Source organism: Pararge aegeria, chromosome 14, assembly GCF_905163445.1.
Source record: "Pararge aegeria chromosome 14, ilParAegt1.1, whole genome shotgun sequence".
Lineage (NCBI taxonomy): Eukaryota > Metazoa > Arthropoda > Insecta > Lepidoptera > Nymphalidae > Pararge > Pararge aegeria.
In genome coordinates this window covers 3,277,420-3,297,050 of record NC_053193.1, presented here as the reverse complement: position 1 = coordinate 3,297,050, position 19,631 = coordinate 3,277,420, and the positions used below count along the sequence as shown (strand labels likewise).

The 19,631-nt window shown below is 35.4% G+C and overlaps 1 protein-coding gene across 3 annotated transcripts in view; it reads left to right on the top strand.

The window, feature by feature from the left end:
* The first annotated feature begins 1,395 nt into the window (after window positions 1-1,395).
* Window positions 1,396-19,631, top strand: part of LOC120629408 (cryptochrome-1) — a 36,842-nt gene continuing 18,606 nt past the window's right edge. For all 3 annotated transcript variants that reach the window (XM_039898348.1, XM_039898347.1, XM_039898346.1), the window contains exons 1-5: window positions 1,396-1,621; window positions 9,833-9,971; window positions 16,012-16,158; window positions 17,754-17,941; window positions 18,883-18,999. In XM_039898348.1, the coding sequence (XP_039754282.1) occupies window positions 9,842-9,971; window positions 16,012-16,158; window positions 17,754-17,941; window positions 18,883-18,999 (582 nt within the window). In that variant the 5' untranslated portion in view covers window positions 1,396-1,621; window positions 9,833-9,841. The remainder of the gene's footprint in view (window positions 1,622-9,832; window positions 9,972-16,011; window positions 16,159-17,753; window positions 17,942-18,882; window positions 19,000-19,631) is intronic.

Here is a 19,631-nt window from a genome sequence, read left to right as displayed (position 1 = left end):
TATCTCCCATCCATTATTTCCAAAAGTAAAGCAACTTGCGGATCAGATTGATACCTGTAATTACTGGACTCATAAAGATTCACCGTGTCTTGTAAAAAGCTATAAAAAATATGAAAGCTTGGGAGCTCCCACTCATCGCAGTGTTACTCTGCCTTTATACCAATACAATTACAAAAATCTTATTGCGGTTCCCAAAATTAAATTAGATATAGGACTATTGAAAAATAGCCCTAATATAAAACAGGATTTTATTAATATTGTTAATAATGAATGGTCTGATTGGCACTGTTTATATACCGATGCATCTAAACATGGGAGTAAGAGTTGCGTGGGCGTTGGGGTCTACCATTCACAATACCAAGTTATTCAGCAGATTAAATTTCCACCAGAAACATCAGTTTACACGGGTGAATGTTACGGTTTACTCAAAGCTATTGAATATATTTTAATTCTGAAAATACCAAAAACAATTGTATTTACAGACTCCCGAAGTGCTTTGGAGGCTATTATGGGATTTCCGTTCAAGTCTCATAAGCAGTCTCCAAATGTTTTTCGAATTAGAGATTTACTATATACATCTTCACAGAAAAATTGTAACATAGTGCTGGCTTGGGTTCCAAGTCATGTCGGCATTCCTGGAAATGAAAGAGCGGATCAATTGGCAAATGAGGCTATTCGCATAGGAGACATTGTACCATATACGAATCATTGTTCCGACTTGGCAAACCAAGCCAAGGTTTATCTGTATGAAGAGTGGGATAGGGTATGGAATAATGATAGTTCAGTTGGTAAACATTACAAGAAAATTCAAGTATCCATTCCGAGAAAACCTTGGTTTAGCCAATGCGTTTTTTCTAAAACAGTCACCTCTGTTCTGTGTAGAATGCGCCTGGGTCATGTTTGTACCCCGGCGCACTTGCACAGAGTGAAAATCGTTCCCGATCCTTTTTGTTCCTGTGGGGAGTATGGGGACTTAAACCATGTTTTCTTTACATGCCCTATGTATGATCGTTCTGCCTTTCTTGCTCATCTCGAATCATTAAACATTCCATTTCCCACCTCTATAATTTGTTTATTAAATATCCATTCGTATAAAGTTTATAAAATTGTATCTTTGTTTCTAGAAAAAAATGATATCAAACTATAGAACAAATCGTATAATATATTTATAAAGTAGAATCAATCCCTATCCTTTTCCTATCCAAATAGTTAAGTAGATTAATCCTGATGTTTTATATTTTAAGTTTCCCTAACTTTTATTAAACATATAGACACCTGACATTGGCTAATCTCTGTAAAGCCAGAACAAAAAAAAAAAAAAAAAAAATCAAAGTCAATTTGACATTGACAACAAATTGAGATCTGCTGTCAAGTGCCAGCTGTCCTTTGCTTTGCTGTTGTTTTCATTTGGTTGTTTATTTATTTGCAATTCTCACTTCGCGCCGATGTTTTTCGAGCACAGACGTGTTTCATTGAATTACATGCCGGTTACTCTTTCTCAATTTATTTTTGCTCTCGCACTACATTTCAACCAAATCTGTACAGCCAAGGTTTAGTTAATTGCTGATCTCATTTTGTTGCCTGCCTGCAAGTCCTCTTCTACGTGTAATCACTTAAATCGGTAAGTGTTTCCCTATGAATGTGTATTAGTAATATATGCAGGAACAAACTTACTGTTATAATTAGGTAATTGTTTATTATCTAATTTAACTGAGACCTGAGTACATGTGCCTTTCTTTTTCTATATATTTTAAAGTGCTACATTTATATATGAAAACATGTCATGAACCTATTAAACATCTGTTGTGAGTAAAATACAATAAATATAATAAAACTCAGTTAAAAATCAAAAGTTTGCTAAACTGTATAATCGGACCTTGTTATCCTTATTACTTTTGAGTTTTTTTAAGTTTTATCATAAAACTGCCCAACTCCATGTGCATGAGTCAGGGAACTTTTACACTACTTTCTGCTATGAGATTATTCCATTGGCAATATATAGGTCTTAGTTCATAGTCTTTATTTACTTACTTGTCAAAAAAAGGCCTATTTCTTGACCTGTTTGTTATCAAAATTTTCTTTTTATCTATTTAATAAAAGATCCTGCGGTTGTATGTATTCATGTATTTGAAATAAGTCCTAGGCAAGCTCTGTTCCCACTATGCTGCGATATGTTAGCGTTTTACAAATTTTGCTAGACACTATGGAACTACAGAATTATTAAAATCGGACATGGGATAAACAGCCTTTATTAAAAGTTTTTAGCTTTATGTTGATAGTAATATGAATGTTAATGTTTTCGCCTCCCTTGTCCTCGAGCCTTACAAAAAAAACGTCCAAGTGCGAATTTTTAATGTACCTATTATGCAGTGGCGTGCAATTGGTGTCTTACCAGGGTATGCGTACAGCAAGAAAATTGCATACAACGACAAAAATCCTCTTATACCAGTTATATATAATTTTTAGGGTAGGCAGTGCTTTTGTGCATGTATGAAGTGCACGCCACTGCTATTATGTTAAATTCCGTAGAGTTAAGAATTATTATGAGATAGAGAGGCGCGCGTATCGTGGTGAATCAGAGATGTTGTGTTACAAATCGAAGATTTATTGGACATAATCATACGTTAACAATCGGCTACTTATGGGAGGTTTTAGTAGTAGTAGTAAAGATTTTTGTGACGGATCTCACTTGGCGAAGTACTACCGCCATGTTTTTTTGTACTACCAAGCAGCATAAGTATGATTTAGTTTAAATGGCACAAGGGACACAAGGTTTTAACATGTACTCTGCAGGTTAATAGGGCGGCATTTTATAATACGTTTCGTGGATGAAAGTGCTCTAGACGATGGTTTCCCGCTTGCCATCAGATGGGCTGCCAACTGCTTGTGTTTACTATAAAAAAAATATTAGGTCGACAACGATGAGTTTTTGCAGCGATTTATCAACGCACGTCTGCATCGGTATTTTTGTACGTTGGTCACATTAGCAACGCGCGTCAGAAGCGAGTCAGTTGCGATAAAATCGCATGTTATCGATTTAGCGTCGCTTCTTCAGATAAAAACGCGCGACTGTTTCTGACTGCGTCGGGTAAAGGAAATGCGTGGGGTATATTGGCTGTAAAAAACGATTGTGTCGATGCTGTATCGCGATAGTAGCGATGCGAATTCCCTTGTTACTTGGGCGATGGTATGACTGCATCTAGGTGTATTTGGCTACCTGCCTTAAAATTTGGTTCATAGATGACTGAATTAATTAATTAACACACTTTTGTTGTCTACCACAAAAATACAGAAAATAAAACTTTAAATATTCATTATCGCTACAAAGCGATCTCTTCCAGGTAACTGCAATGGCGTAAGAGACCGCTAGTAGATGCTATAGTGTTATGTATTGAGAATATATTGGCAGAAAACATCACATACCTCAAATTTTTGGCCAGACTCGGCAACCGTACCTATTACTACCTAAGCAAGCAAAACATGAACTGATCAGTAGACATAAAAGACAGTTACTGGTGTGGTTAGAGTGTCTAAGTTGATGACTGAGAAGGTCTGTTCCATGCAAGGTCAATAGGCTGAGGCTTTTATGGTGATTCGATTTTGTCTTCTTTACTATACAGTTAATAACAGAAAAACCACGCACGATATTTCACAAAAATGGCGGCACAGAGCCGGACCCATATTGAATGATAATAAATATGTCCAGTGTTAGTCATAATATTGTATGAACTCTTACGATAACGCATACATCCAAATTGGCATTTCGAAGTTATGGCGGGTCTAGCTAAGCCCCGCGGTGAACAAGTCCTTTGGTCTGTTTGTTAGAACGTGAAGGGCGGGCGAAATTTGGTGTAAAAACACGTACACACCTGTAAACGATCCTTAAAAGATAAGAGAACCGAAAGTTAGAAGCTTCTGTTACTCCCCGTCCCTATCAACTGTCAAAAAATAAGTAGAACCTAACTAAGCAGCCATAGTTAGGGCGATAGGTGAGGACAAACAAACAAACGCACTTTCGTATTTAGTCATAAGTCATTAAAACGTTCATGAAACCCGACAACAACAAAACACACTCCTATTTGAGCAGTCTCTGTAAATTTATTCAAATCACCTCTGAAGTATAACTTACCAAACAAAAAAGAATCATCCAAATCGGTTTAAAAATGGCGGGGAAAAAATCGAATAACAGCAGGGCTAGCACGGGCAGGAGATATAAATTATATCCCCCGATTATATCCTCTATCAAGGGATATAATTATCTTTTCCCCTTGCCAGAGCACGGCAACAGGGGAGAGGATAAATTTATCCCCGTTTGACATTTCTCGTGGATATATATCCCCCGCCCATAGCATGGGAAGAAATGAAAGGGGAAAGACTATCCTTTTTTGACATTTGAAAGAGACAATTTTATCCCCGTCCTTAGACGTGGGTTTAAAATTCTGTTAACGAATTAAAGTCAAAAAAACATGTCTCGTGCTTTCTGGGGCTCTTATTATTCAAGTGAAATGGAGAAATCTGAACGAAAATTACACCGGCGATCTATACGTGACGCCAGTAATCCGTTCGAATTTCCCGATGCAGAGTTCCAACACTTGTTTCGGATGGGTAAAAATTGTGTGCTGTACTCGTGCGAGGACCTTAAAGAGGCACTAACCACTAAATGCTGTCGATGGACTACCAGTGCACATAAAAGTAAGTTGTTATTAAGTACCTAAAATCACCTTGTGCAAAGACATCATCTATATATGAACGTAGGTTTAAAAAAAAGCATGGCTAATCACTTTTTGTCTAGGTTCTCACATCTTTAAGGCTATTAGCGGACGGTAGTTATCAGCGGGGACAGGTCAAGACCATGGCTGTTGCTCAAACAACAGTCAGCAAATAACTGACCCAAATTACTGGAGCTATTGTCAGTATGTGAGTATATATAGGTACTTACTTCCTAATAATTCTCATTAGTAAATATAAATCCCATCCTGTTCAAAGTGCAGTGATGTGATAACTAGTTTTCACTTTATAGCCGAGTGCCCCTTGTACGTGTTGGTAAGATGGGAACTACAAGGTAAGGATAGAATAAGTGAAGAAGACCTAGCAAACCTCACCTTAGGGGATATTGTTAGGTTCACCACAGAGACTGGTAGGTTTCAGGGGGGACCCTGCCGGGACACCAGTAAAACCTGTGTCTCAAACATGGGGAATAGGGTGGAATGGTCCTTACATAGGACTGATCACCCGTCTGGCAATGGCAGACATCCCCTCATCAAATATAGATATACTTACTTTAATAATAAAATTATTAGTCAGTACTTAGTACTTCAGTATAAGTACATAGCAAAGATATTCAATGCTAGGTACTTTAATTATTTTTCATTTCATTTTAGACTAATGCCAAAGTAGATATTATTCCCGGGAACAGACTCTGGAGATCCACGATAGATGTTCAACTGGTAAAGACAAATTATGTAGATCTAGAGTTTATCAAAAACTTAAACAATCAAGTAAGTTAATAATTTTAAAATATGTTTTACAGATTGTGGTGTGTGTCCATGACCAATTCATATTTATTAACTCTAAAGTAAAATATGAAAAGATACAGCTGTATGAAAGTAGAATCGGACAGTACTACATCTTATGTATGTTTTAAATAAAATGTGCAAACTTTCAAAACTTTACTTATTGTTGCCATTAACTAGTATAAAAGGGAAACAATGCAAATCAAAAATAGTTACACACCTACCTATATCATTATATTATACTCCTCATAATTACCTAGAAATTACATGCCTAGGATTCTGCTGCATATGTTGTATACGACTAGTCTGGTAAATTATTTATATGAATATACAAAAAACAATGTCTCATTATAATAAAATTGTTTATTTGAGGAATTAGTACAAAAACTTGGCAGTAGATACTGTATTTAGTAATGAAATATAAGAAAATACAAAAAAAAATGTCTGATAAATTATTTAACATGGGCATGGGTTAATCATCACGTCCAAATTACAATGTAGGATTGTGCATATATTTCTATTCAACATTTTATTAAAATCTTGGAGAAAATCTGAAAAAGCAAAACAAGTAGGAATTAATTTACATGTTTAAATAACAAAGTAGAATTTTATTGGGGACTCAGGCTATGCTCTAGAGCCTTGGATGATGACTCCGGATTTAGAAGCTGCACCAAATAGTTCTGCAGAGAAGTACACAAACTGGCACTGCCAAGTAAGAAACTGTGTGGAAAGGGCCAATAGGTACCTCAAAGACACATTTCGCAGCTTGGGGATTGACTGGGTGCTTCTTTACAGTCCCGAAAAAGCATCTCCACTTATATATGCCTGCATAACACTTTATAATATTATGCATCATTATAGGCGTGTATTGTAAATATATACTTTAAATAATATTTAAGTTCCCATAACTTATTATTATTGGGCACATTAATGTTTGGTAATATTATAAAATTATATCTTATAATAATGGTTCCTTATAAATCATTGATCCTGCATTTTCACATACAATTTGCCCTACTAATTTGGGTCAACAGTATTGAGCATAATATAATTTGTATATTTCAGAACTCTAATGGAGCAAATGACAGTAAATTTTGTAAATACGAGCGAAGAACGATATCAGACATCAAATATGGATCAAACAAGATTGTTAACAGTTGCTCGACAAAAAAGAGAAAGATTTATAAATACATATTTTAATTAATAAAATTTCTAAATTAACCTTTTCATCCTTTTTAATTTATTTTTGTGTGATAAATGAGCATCCTGCATTCTTCCATCTATACCTACTCTGGAAAATAAATAAATTCTTCACTTGGTTGACTTTACAGCAACATGTATACTATGTATATGTTGCCTGTGGTGCTGCGTCCCCGTGCTGTTGCAGCTTTTTTAATGTCCTGCCACGTCTGCAAATAAAAGAAAAATTATGCAAGACTTGTTTGATGCCAACAACACTAATAAATAATTTAAATTTTTTGCACTTGCTTACTTTACCGCAAAATTGACTTAACTGTTTCCACTGATTGACCGTCCCGTCTGGCCCATGCTCCTTCAGTAATGACTAAGATTTGCCACTGGGAGTCTGCCCTTTTGGCTCCTAAGAGTTCCTGTGAATTCCCCAGTGGCAAGGTGGTTGTGGGTTGGCATGAAATCTACCAACATTTGCAATTGTATTTTATTACTTCTTGATCTGAATAAACACAAATTTGTCAACTAATGGGCCATAGAAAAAGGCAAGCACAACTTTAAATAAAATAGTACAAGATCAATAATTTGATATGTAAACAGGATTGGATCTTGATGATTAACGTCTCTGTTTACTTTCACTGTAAAACATTCATTCATTAGGTACGCTTCTAAATCAATAGGTAGTCACTTTGGCAAACATTTTATAATAGAAGACTTACTTTTTAGCACTCATTTTATTTTCTCGAAAGGTAGGTTTTATACCACTTTGAAAAATCCAGAATAAATAATATAAACAAACAGCCGCAGACGAGGAACATTTATAGATAAAAAAAACAATAAAAAACTTAGACAACTAAAACAAAACAGAAAACGAAAAATTTATTTGTCAAAACCATGAGCACAGATTAGAATAATTAATTTGTGACATTTACCGGGGGTTCGTCTTTCCCCTATTATATCCACCGTGGATATATTGTCCACCCGTGTGCCCATGCTCGGGGGGTGGATATAAATGCGTGAGGGGATAAACGTTATATCCTTTCCCCGTGGAGAAGTGTCCCCCGCCCATGCTAGCCCTGCAGATATGCTAAAAATAACACAGTCGAATTGAGAAACTCCTTTTTTTTCGTTTGTTGAAAACTACGCGAATAGACCTAACCGAACCGAAAAATATCTGTAGAACTGCACCCTAATTAAAAGCCATACCACCACCATGTTATAACCAATCTACCGAGCAATTTAGGTACCGAAGCAGCCCTATTGCAGGTTATGCACGTAATAAACGGCTGCTTTTGTTCCTGACAACTGCCTCCAACAGCTAACGAATCCATGTTGCTATTAGCTGCATATTGGATATCGATCTGACCTATTTCCAGATATCTTGTTTGTGTTTCTTCGAGATAGGGAAGTGGAATTCTGAGTAGCATACTTAATATTTCATGAAGGGAATCTCGGCCTATGGAATACACAAACAAGTCTTGTTTTTTTAAACAATATTTAGTATGTATTTTTTGCCCCTTCAAAAGTCTTCATTAAAGTTCATGTAAGTTACGTATTCATAATATGTAACATATATCTTAATATATATAAATCTCCTGTCACGATGTTTGTCCGCGATGGACTCCTAAACTACTTAACCGATTTTAAATTAAATTGGCACACCGCGAGCAGTCTGGTCCAACTTAAGAGATAGGATAGCTTAGATCTTTAATTATAGTCGCAATTTTATTTTATTGCAAATTATTTGTCTATAATTAATTGACAGTCACATGTTATATATATATATATATATATATATATATATATATACTACTATACTCATTTAAGGCTTAGCGATACTGAATACTTTAAAAACAAAATCAAACGCAGACGAAGTCGCGGACAAGAGCTAGTTATTTATATAATTTACTAGCGTACCCAGCCCGCTTCGCCGAACTAGATTTTGCTTTATTTTATTTAAACAATAAACTTACATCATTAAATTTTTAATTTAAGTCTCATAATATATTCAATCATTTATTTCATTTATTTATTCATTCTCTTCTATTCTCTTCTCGATCGGGTGAAGATCATTATCTACACCCATGTACACCCAACAATAGAATATCATCATTTGACAGTTTGACAGTTCAAAAATAGGAGTGCTCCGATCGTCACCAAACTTTACAGGATTACTCGTCAGGTCAATCCAGTGATTCCCTAAAAGTTTCATTGAAATCGGTCCAGCCATTTCGGAGCCTATACGGGACTTACCCACACACTTTCTCTTTTATATATATAGATAGAAAGATATAATTTATTTGTGATTTATTTCGTATCGACCGACGATATACCGACTTATTTTATTTACTTTAATTTTTTTTTCTTTTTTATTTTTTCAGTCTCTCCATTACCTTTTAAGTTTCTCTATCTACGCACACCTATTAAAATCCTGTCCACATTACGATATTATATTAGTTTAGTTACTAAAGTATTAAAAATACAAACAAATCAAACAATTTTTCTACTATAATAAGTCATTACAGGATCTAATAAATGCATATTTTTTTATGTTTGGTATAAGGCTCCATTATTTTTAGTAAAGGTCATTAATTAACGTAACGTTTAGTAGAGTGCGAACGACTAAGACACCGTCAGGTATCTTTGCATCGTTTGAGTTTATACAGGACTGAAGTGTATAAATAGTCGTATTTATATCAGAATACCAACAATATCAATGTCATAAACATAAAATATAATTTTAACTGTTTCTTGAAAACAATTTATTCATTAACCTAATTGTGACCAGCGACCCACCGGTGGGTCGGAATAATAATTATCAGCGTATTTGTAAAACTATGAATTTATAGTTATCAAAGTTTAATTACTAACCCATTTTATAACATTACTGTAACAAGAGTTTCGTAATTTTTAGTATAAAGTTCCATTATGTTTAGTAAAGGTTATTCATGTTTAGTGTTTTTTTTATTTTTTATTTATTTATTATTATTCATGTTTAGTAGAGTTTCCTAATTTTTAGTATAAAGTTTCATGTTTGTTAAAATTTCCTTTATGTTAAGGATAATATTGTTTTTTTATAGTATAAAGTTCCCTACAGTTTAGTATAGTACCCTTATCTTCTGCTGCAGGAGGCTAAAATGCTGGGCGGCAGCGTGCTCTGGTTCCGCCACGGGTTGCGGCTACACGACAATCCTTCCCTGACCAACGCCCTTGAAGACAGGAATATCCCATTTTTTCCCGTTTTCATTTTCGACGGAGAAACTGCTGGTGAGATCTTTCGTAAGGACTACTACTATGAAGGTTGTACGGGAGCTATGGATATGACCGTAGCAATAGACAGATCTTACTCCGAGCTGGTGTTGCGCTAGGGGACCCAGATCCGACCATCCATCCGACGGAAAAAGGCGGCCGAGGACCATAGACTTTGGAACTCCCAACAAAAGACCTATGGTCCAGCAGTGGACGTCAAACCAGTTGAATTGGTGATGATGAATATCAGTGTTAACGGAAAATCGACAGGAAACCGGCATGCCTGAGAGTTCTCCATAATGTTGTAGACTACGGCCTAAACTCTTATTATCTGAGAGGAATCCCGTGCCTTGTAATTGGGCGATAATAAAGAGAACACCTAACCTAAAAATCTTAACAATACAGCCTTGCTTTTTACTTCGATCGCAAGGAAAGTTCAAGGTCTAAGGTTCGATTCCCGGGTTCAGTCAAAAGTCAATATTTAAGTGAACGAGAAAATGGGGCTTATGACCAAGTTAAGCATTGATTCTCATTCCGATGTCGAAGCCGCCCGCTTAAATTTTAAAATTTTGTATAACATTAGAGAATTGTGCAATGTCCATACAAACTCAATGGAGTTTCAGGACATCAAGTCACCAAGCTATGTATACCTAATTGCAAGAAAAAAATAAAAAAAACTAATTTAATAAAATTTTATAAGGGAATATAATTTACATAAATGCACTGAAAATGTTTGGTTATTTTTGAATATTAATCACAACCGAGCTTTAATGGTATTTAAAACGCCAACGCAAAGTCAACATAAATAATCCATAACAAACGTAACCTAAAAATCTTAACAGTACCTGCCAAGAATCTGACCTAAATATCGGCATAACGTAAAAAACAATGTATAGTGTGTGATTATTTAAAAAATTCTATTTATCTAGATATAAAACTCTTGTTAAACAATGTTTAGTATGTATTTACCTCTTACTAAATATTGTATATGAAAAAAAATCAAAAAAAAAATCTTTATAAGTACCTACCTACCTAGTTGCCGAAACAAGGAGAAACTTCTTCAAAGCCGCACCGCTCCTCAAAAGAAATTTTCGCACGTGCGTTCGCACTTTTGCTTGCGAAACCATAAAAATGAAATTGTATTTTGCAATTGTAAAACGTGAAATGTTATTTTGCAATTATAAAACTTGCCGTTTAGTAGGTACTTACTAGGTACCTACTCTTAGGAAAACACTTGTCGGAGTTCAGGAAGCAAAAATGTGACCATCATTTCGAAAGTTATCTCATGTTCATAAATTTATATTGTAGTTTTCTAACGAGTTGATATAATAAGTAGCAACTTTTTCAAACTCAAAAGAAATTTTCGCAACTTTTGCGTTCGAAACCATAAAAATGAAACTGTATTTTACAATTGTAAAACGTGAAATTTTATTTTGCAATTATAAAACTTGCCATTTAGTAGGTACCTACTCTCAGGAAAACACTTGTCTGATTACAGAAATAAAAACGTGACCGGCATTTTGAAAGCTTTCTCACGTGCATAAATTTATATTGAAGTTTTCTAATTAGTTGATGAAATAAGACGAGACTTTTGCAAACTGAAAAGAAATTTTCGCAACTTTTGCGTGCGATACCATAAAAATGAACCTGTATTTTGCAATTGTAAAACGTGAAGTTTTATTTTGCAATGGTAAAACTTGAAATTTAGTAGGTACTAGGTACCTTATCTCAGGAAAACACTTGTCGGAGTTCAGGAACAAAAAATGTGAACGCCATTTCGAAAGTTTTCTCACGTGCATAAATTTATATTGTAGTTATCTACCTAGTTGATGAAATAAGGAGCAACTTTTTCAAACTCAAAAGAAATTTTCGCAACTTTTGCGTGCGATACCATAAAAATGAACCTGTATTTTGCAATTGTAAAACGTGAAGTTTTATTTTGCAATGGTAAAACTTGAAATTTAGTAGGTACTAGGTACCTTATCTCAGGAAAACACTTGTCGGAGTTCAGGAACAAAAAATGTGAACGCCATTTCGAAAGTTTTCTCACGTGCATAAATTTATATTGTAGTTATCTACCTAGTTGATGAAATAAGGAGCAACTTTTTCAAACTCAAAAGAAATTTTCGCAACTTTTGCGTGCGATACCATAAAAATGAACCTGTATTTTGCAATTGTAAAACGTGAAGTTTTATTTTGCAATGGTAAAACTTGAAATTTAGTAGGTACTAGGTACCTTATCTCAGGAAAACACTTGTCGGAGTTCAGGAACAAAAAATGTGAACGCCATTTCGAAAGTTTTCTCACGTGCATAAATTTATATTGTAGTTATCTACCTAGTTGATGAAATAAGGAGCAACTTTTTCAAACTCAAAAGAAATTTTCGCAACTTATGCGTGCGATACCATAAAAATGAAACTGTATTTTGCAATTTTAAAACGTGAAGTTTTATTTTGCTTTTGTAAAACTTGGAAGTAAGTAGGTACAATGTACCTACGCTCAGGAAAACACTTGTCGGAGTTTAGGAACCAAAAACGTGACTGCCATTTCGAAAGTTTTCTCACGTGCATAAATTTATATTGAAGTTTTCTACCTAGTTGAAATAAGGAGCAACTTTTTCAAACTCAAAAGAAATTTTCGCAACTTATGCGTGCGATACCATTAAAATGAAACTGTATTTTGCAATTGTAAAACGTGAAGTTTTATTTTGCCTTTGTAAAACTTGCAAGTAAGTAGGTACAACGTACAGGAAAACACTTATCGGAGTTCAGGAAGCAAAAACGTGACCGCCACGTCGAAAGTTTTCTCACGTGCATATATTGTTGTTTTCCGGCCACGTGATCCTGCTAACGAGTTGTTACAGCCGTAGGTAGGGTTGAGTGAGGCGTTTAAAGTTGAACAATCATTGTATTGTTTTACTTTATAAGTAAAACAAAAATGGTGGAGAAAATGAAAGCAACCGAAGTTTTTTAGGTTTCAATTATTGCTTTTTAACTCGCATCGGAGCAGTTTTTTCTTTGTTCTTAATTCCTGTTTCTTATTAAAGAAGTGACCTGTGCCCAGCAGTAGGTTTTTAATACACCGAGATACTGGGGCAGGGGAGTTTCCTCACTCTGGAACCCTGACCGCCGGTTGCTTGGGCATTCGAAAGCCCCGCAAGCGGAGGGTGGAAGTTTTTTTTAATAAATTTTTAATAGGGTTTTTTACTTTATTTTAAAGCATTGTTAATAAATAAAAAAAAAAAAAATTTTTCGAGAATAATAAAAAACAGTATTAATACTCGATTTAGAAATATTATTGGAACAATAGTATATTGTGCTACAAGGGCCTAAACCGATGAGTTTTATGCCCGATCTACATCCTGCTTTTCAATCCGATTGCGATTAATGTTCGAGGTGTAAGGTTCGATTCGGGTCAGGTCAAACGTCAATATTTAAGTGAACGAAAAAATGGGGTTTATGACCAACTTAAGCATTTATAAAAAAAAAAACTCTTAATTTAATTATTTAAAAGGGAATATAATTTACAGTTAAAACAGCTGCATTGGTGTTGGTGATGAATTGATAACAGTGTTTAACGGTAAAGGAAAAGGTGTACCAATCCTCACTTGGCAAGCTTGGTGGACGGCTCTTGTTATCGGAGAGGAGACCCGTCTCAGTAATGGGCCGTTAATGGGTTGACGATAATAATGATGATGAAGAAGTTATAAATTCCCAAAATGGCCGTCAAAAAGAATAGAATAGAATTTGTTTATTTACCATTACAACACAAACAGACTTACATACGGAGTAACTTAAAATTTTGTACTTAATTATTAATAGCTTAAGTCTATGATGTATCGTGCCAATAAAAAGGTTCTGAGTCAGCTTAATGTTCCGGATACTAATGTACCCACAACGCTGGTATTCTGTCAGTACTTATTTAGTTGAGGGAAGTCCAGTTATAAAATCACATAAAAAAATATAAACTTTATAAAAGATAGTAAACTTCATAATGGAAAGGAGATGAAAATTCATTTTTCTTTAAGTAGTAATGGAGAAGAATGTTAGTCAGATAATTATTTTAAGTTTTTAGTAGTTATTATGAATGACTGAAATACAATATCAATATCATTGATAATTTTCGATATAAATGTTTTTTTATTCCATAATGTTAGCTGATTGTTAGTAATGCAGTCTTAAATACCGTACCGCGCTAACCTATTAAATTATGGGAGTTAAGTTTTACCCATACCGGTTTTTACGCGGCATCGTAACGGAACGCTAAATCGTTTGGCGGTAAGTCATTGTTGGTTATAAAAACAATCTAATAAAAGAGCAACCGCTAAGTTTCTCGATGGTAGAGTCACTGCAAACAGACTGACTTGCAGTGGCGTGCATGTAGCTTTTGACTACTGTACGAGTTATATTAAAAAAACTTTCGCGCATGTAAGAAGTGCACGTTACTGCCGACTTGACGTTTCACAGTGCTTATAGAGTAAGCCTGGTTTCGATATAAATGAAATTCAAATTCAAAAAATTCTAAATTAATTTATTTCAAGTAGGCCTAATTAATAAGCACTTTTAAAACGTATAGTGAGTCTGTTTGTAGTGACTCTACCACCGGTTCGGAAGGCAGATTCCACTGAGAAGAGCCGGCAAGAAAATCAGCAGATTGCTCTTTTCCAACATCATTTTAAAGTTTAACAATCTTAAAAAAAATTCTGTTTTGTGAGAGATGAGAGCGGAGTGGCCTGCTGAGATGAGTTTCTATAGGGATTTAACGTATTAGAATAAAAACCATGCGAGGGTCCTCCCTTGTTCCACATTTATTCTCTTTAATACAGTGAGCGTCCTCTGAAATCTGCCCCGCTCTGGATGCTGCCTATTGCCTATTGAAAAATCCAGGACTGCCATGATCTCTTACTTATTGGAGTTATGTACGCTCTTAATTAAAATGATTAAATATTATTTGCTTTAACGACGAAAATGATTAATGTTACGTGCTAGAGTTTCTTTTATTTGCAATAAGAACACCTTATGACTCTATGCAGTACAAAGTTCCAGGATACACTTCCAATCGCCAAGTCAATCTTAGTCCAGAATGGTAGCCAAAGCCGAGGTCACTATATTTCGTACTTATCACTTGTTCTACTAAAGGATCACTTCGATTTTAGTAGCTACTTGAGTAACTCAGTCGTGTCTGACACGCGCTATTAAATCGCTTCGGGAGACTAGGGCATTCTTTACTCGGAAATTTTAAACAAGTAAACAAAACAAAACAAATTAAGAATCTAGAACCGTTTCGAAGTAGGCCTTATCTCGGGATTACCTTGTTGCATCTTAGGTATTTTCTCCTTTACTTTTTTCCGATTGACACTCACCGATAACCATCTGGGGGAGTGGGGCGAGCGCGAAAGCAAGCCATGAGAAGAGCCCCAGGGCTCGACGATATCGTGAGGGTATGTGGGAAACGTCGACCCGAGGATGCCTCGAGGAATCAGATCTCGGTTCGGTGTTAACCTAACTGTTGGTGGTATTTTCTCCCGACAGAAACACGTTTAAGTACACACGCTACGTTCACGCCTGATAATGATCTTTACGCTCCTAATATTAAGGTTCTTTGTAATAATAACAACAAAGGAACCCTACATGCCTGAGAGTTCTCTATGATGATCTTAAAGCCGTATCCAATCCTTCTTATTCTGAAGGGAGACCTGTGCCCTGAACTGCAGTTGGCTGGTAGTATAGTATCCCATCGGATTACCCACTTGCCTTGTGTTAACACTCTGCTTCTGAGATCTTCGAGATTGTAAATGATTGCTCTAACCAGGTTGCTTTTTTAATAGTTTTATGTGACAATGTGAGATGGTGATAAAAAACAAAAACCGGCTAAGTTTGTTGTGGGTTTCTTATACCAGGGGGCGTTTGGAACCCTCGTAGCTTTAGTTTTAAGTTGACGAATTTAGTTAGCGCCATCAACTCACTTCTGTTATATTTTACATGTAATGTACGCATCAAAAGTGCTATATTTGTGTCTATTTGAATGAAGAAATATTTTACTTTTGACTTTATTTTAGGTACCAAGGTTGTGGGTTACAACCGCATGCGCTACTTGTTGGAGGCCCTGAACGATCTGGATAACCAGTTCAAGAAGTACGGTGGTCGGCTGCACATGATTAAAGGAAAACCTGACGCCGTGTTCCGAAGTCTCTGGGAGGAGTTCGGTAAGAGTATAATATCATGGTGTCCTACAATTCTTCTGACCTACTGTCAGTTGGGAATAAAAATAAGTTGTGCTGAAAATTCGAGAGGCAATTTAAATGTTAAATACTTTGTTGTTAGTTGTAGGCTTGACTGGTAGAATAATGTAGAATAATAATTATTATTAAATTCTTTATTGCACACCCAAAACAAAAAGAAACAATAGATAAAACTTACAAATCTAGTTTAGGTGTGCCAAGGCTGTCTAATCGCTAAAGCGATCTCTTTCAGACAACCTTTGGCAAAAGTACACAATTCACACATTGTAAAAATGTTTTTACACAATACATTTGTACAATGTGTCTACTGTGAATATTTTTATGGCCGCACCAACCCGTTCTTTACTATGCCGTTCTCTTGCTGCAATTCCTATCTACAAAGGTCGCCTGTAAGATTGCTTGCAGCAATAAGGCCGCCTTTGTATGTCTACATTGTGTACTGTATACTCCTTACTGGTTCTTTTCCTGTATGTTATACGTGCAATAAAATGTTTTTTCTTCTTCTTCTTCCTTATCGGTTCTTTGACAAGCGGTTTGCCTTTGTTGGTGATACTAACAGCCATTCTCTTCTATCTGACGACAACCTTATCTTAAAGATTTCAGCGCTATTATGCGCTGAAATCTTTAAGATAAGGTAGAGGAAGGATCTAGAATAGAAGCTTCCTTCTATTCTAGATCCTTTTCTGTTGAAGCTGTACGACTCTGGAACTCCTTGTATTAGGCATGCTGAATACCTAGCTGAATTTAAGTGACTAGTGAACACTTTAGCATACTTTTTACTCCCTAAACTTTTGTTTGTAACAACTCTATTCCAATTCTTCGATTTTGTCATATTTAAACTTTTCCTTTTATAATATCCTTGGCGTCTTTAGGCCTTTTTTTTATTCCTCTACAAACTAGCCGTTGACTGCAATCACACCTAGTGGTGACGATGCATTCCAAGATGCTAGCGGGCTAACCTGTTAGGGAGTATGGTAGTCATAACCCTAATCTGGGTGGTAACTGGTAACTAGCCGAAGCCCAAGCCTACCAAAAAGGCTTATACTCTTTTTCATCCACATTGCATTGTGTTTTTATATATATTTAAGAATTTATGTATATACTTATTTATGTATACATATATGTCTCAATAAATTTAATTTTTTAAATATATTATTGTTACATCCATAACCTACATGACACTCATTATGTGCTATACAGTTAGGTTGCCTCGCAGATAATGCTTTTCAGCGATAAGGCCGACAATTGTACTAATTATATTCAATGTGTTGTTTAATGTCGTTGTTGTATTGGGTTTTGGTGCGCAATAAAGAATACTTTCTTTCTTTCTCACATAATTTTGAAAGTCGAGGGTTTTTAATAAATTTTTATTTTACAACGTTACATTATTTAAATGAAAACAACACTGTTTTTTCTTTATCCCTAAGTGGGCTTCATTTCTTTTTTAACAACACTATTAAAAATGTATAAAAAAAAATAGTATAAAAATTTAAAATTTAAAGAAACTGTTTTTAAGAAAGACTTTATTTACTTTATATTATTATTATTATGGTTGACAGGAATTCGTAAAATATGCTTCGAGCAAGACTGCGAGCCGATATGGCAAGCCCGTGACGAGTGCGTGAGGAGCCTCTGCCGTAAGATAGGGGTAGGGTGCCGCGAGAACGTCTCCCACACCCTGTGGGATCCCGACACCGTCATCCGTGCGAACGGGGGCATTCCACCCCTCACTTATGAGATGTTCCTGGTAAGAGCAACACAGTCACACCTACCTCGACCTTTCCACCAGTCTAGACATTTTTTTTTTTTTTATAAATAAATATACTACGACACACATCACCATCTAGCCCGTAGAGTAAGTAAGCGTAGCTTGTGTTATGGGTACTAAGATAGCTGTTGAATATCTTTATGAATATAATACATATAAATACTTATAAAATACAGATAAATTAACTAGACGTTACATTGAGGAATTCCATGCTGTGTTATGAAAAATTTGCTTAATTTGATATACTGTTCGAAAAGCTTGAGAATCTATATGGTGTAATTTATAATTTTTTCAATCTTTATAGAAACAGATGTCGTTTTAATTTCGCACGTTTCGCCCCGACGCCGGAGCATCCTCGGGAGATGTTTATTTTTATTTGCTTTATACCCGCTCTTAAAGAGGAATTGAGTACCCCAGAGTGCGTTTTAGCAAATTAAGCTTAGTTTTTTAAAATACTTTATCATTTTGTAAGCCTCTTGTTTCTTTTTTGACGGCCGACAGACTCAGTGGGCTTTGTACCTGCTTTCTGAGTCAAAAGCCGTGGGTTAGATTCACACAACTGAATAATGTTGTGATGAACCCAGCCCAAATGGGCCTGCCATTAAAACCTTGTTTTTGAAATTACAAGCCAAAAAACCATGCTTTTAATAAATAGAATTAATTTAATTCTCTTTATTAAAATATGGCATACTCGACGAATTCGACAACCTCTCTGGCGCAGCGGTGAGCGCTGTGACTTTAAGTGGGAGGTCCCGGGATCGATCCCCGGCAGAGGCAATTAGGGGATTTTATAATATCTGAATTTTCTCTGGTCTGCTAGGAGGCTTCGGCCGTGGCTAGTTAGCAACCTACCAACAAAGATGTGCCACTTGTTGTGCCGAAAAATTATTTCCTTAGATCATATTTTTGCTTTTTTTCAGCACACCGTGGGCATCATCGGGAACCCTCCCCGGCCTGTGGATGACGTGGACTTGACGGGAGTCAACTTCGTGACTCTTACCGATAGATTCTACAAGGAGTTCACTGTATATGATACGGTATAAATAATTTTATACTTATCTATACTAATGTACTACTCAATAAGTTCAAAGTTTTTATAAAACGAAAGCTAACAGAAAAATCCTATTATAATGTTAAGGATTACTTAAACGATAAAAAAGCTTGGGTTTGAGTTGCTCTAACTTTATAGATTAGTATAAAATTACTGTGAGATGGTCATAACAAAAAAAAATATTTTACCGGCTAAGTTTGTTGTGGGCTCTTCTTAGACCAGGGAGCGTTTGGAACCCTCGTAGCTTTAGGTTTAAGTTGGCGAACGAAGTTATCACCATCCCCTTACGATTATGTAAACACATACATATATGTATGAACGCTTCATAAGTGCCTGTGATAGGTCTACATGAATAAAGAAATTTTGAATTTAAAAATTAGAATGTTTTAAATAGGAAAGATTTTTTCTTTGTATTTGTATCCGAAATAACTGGATCGATGTTTACAATTTCTTCGCCAAAAGAAAGCTAAACTATCACATAGTAACATAGGTCATAAATAATTTTCAAAAAAAATTAGAGAACCTTAAGAATATTGCAATGATGAAACCCAAATTAGCAAAATTTTGCCTATAAAATTCATTTCTTGGCGTGCACTGAGGAAACTACATGTTACATAA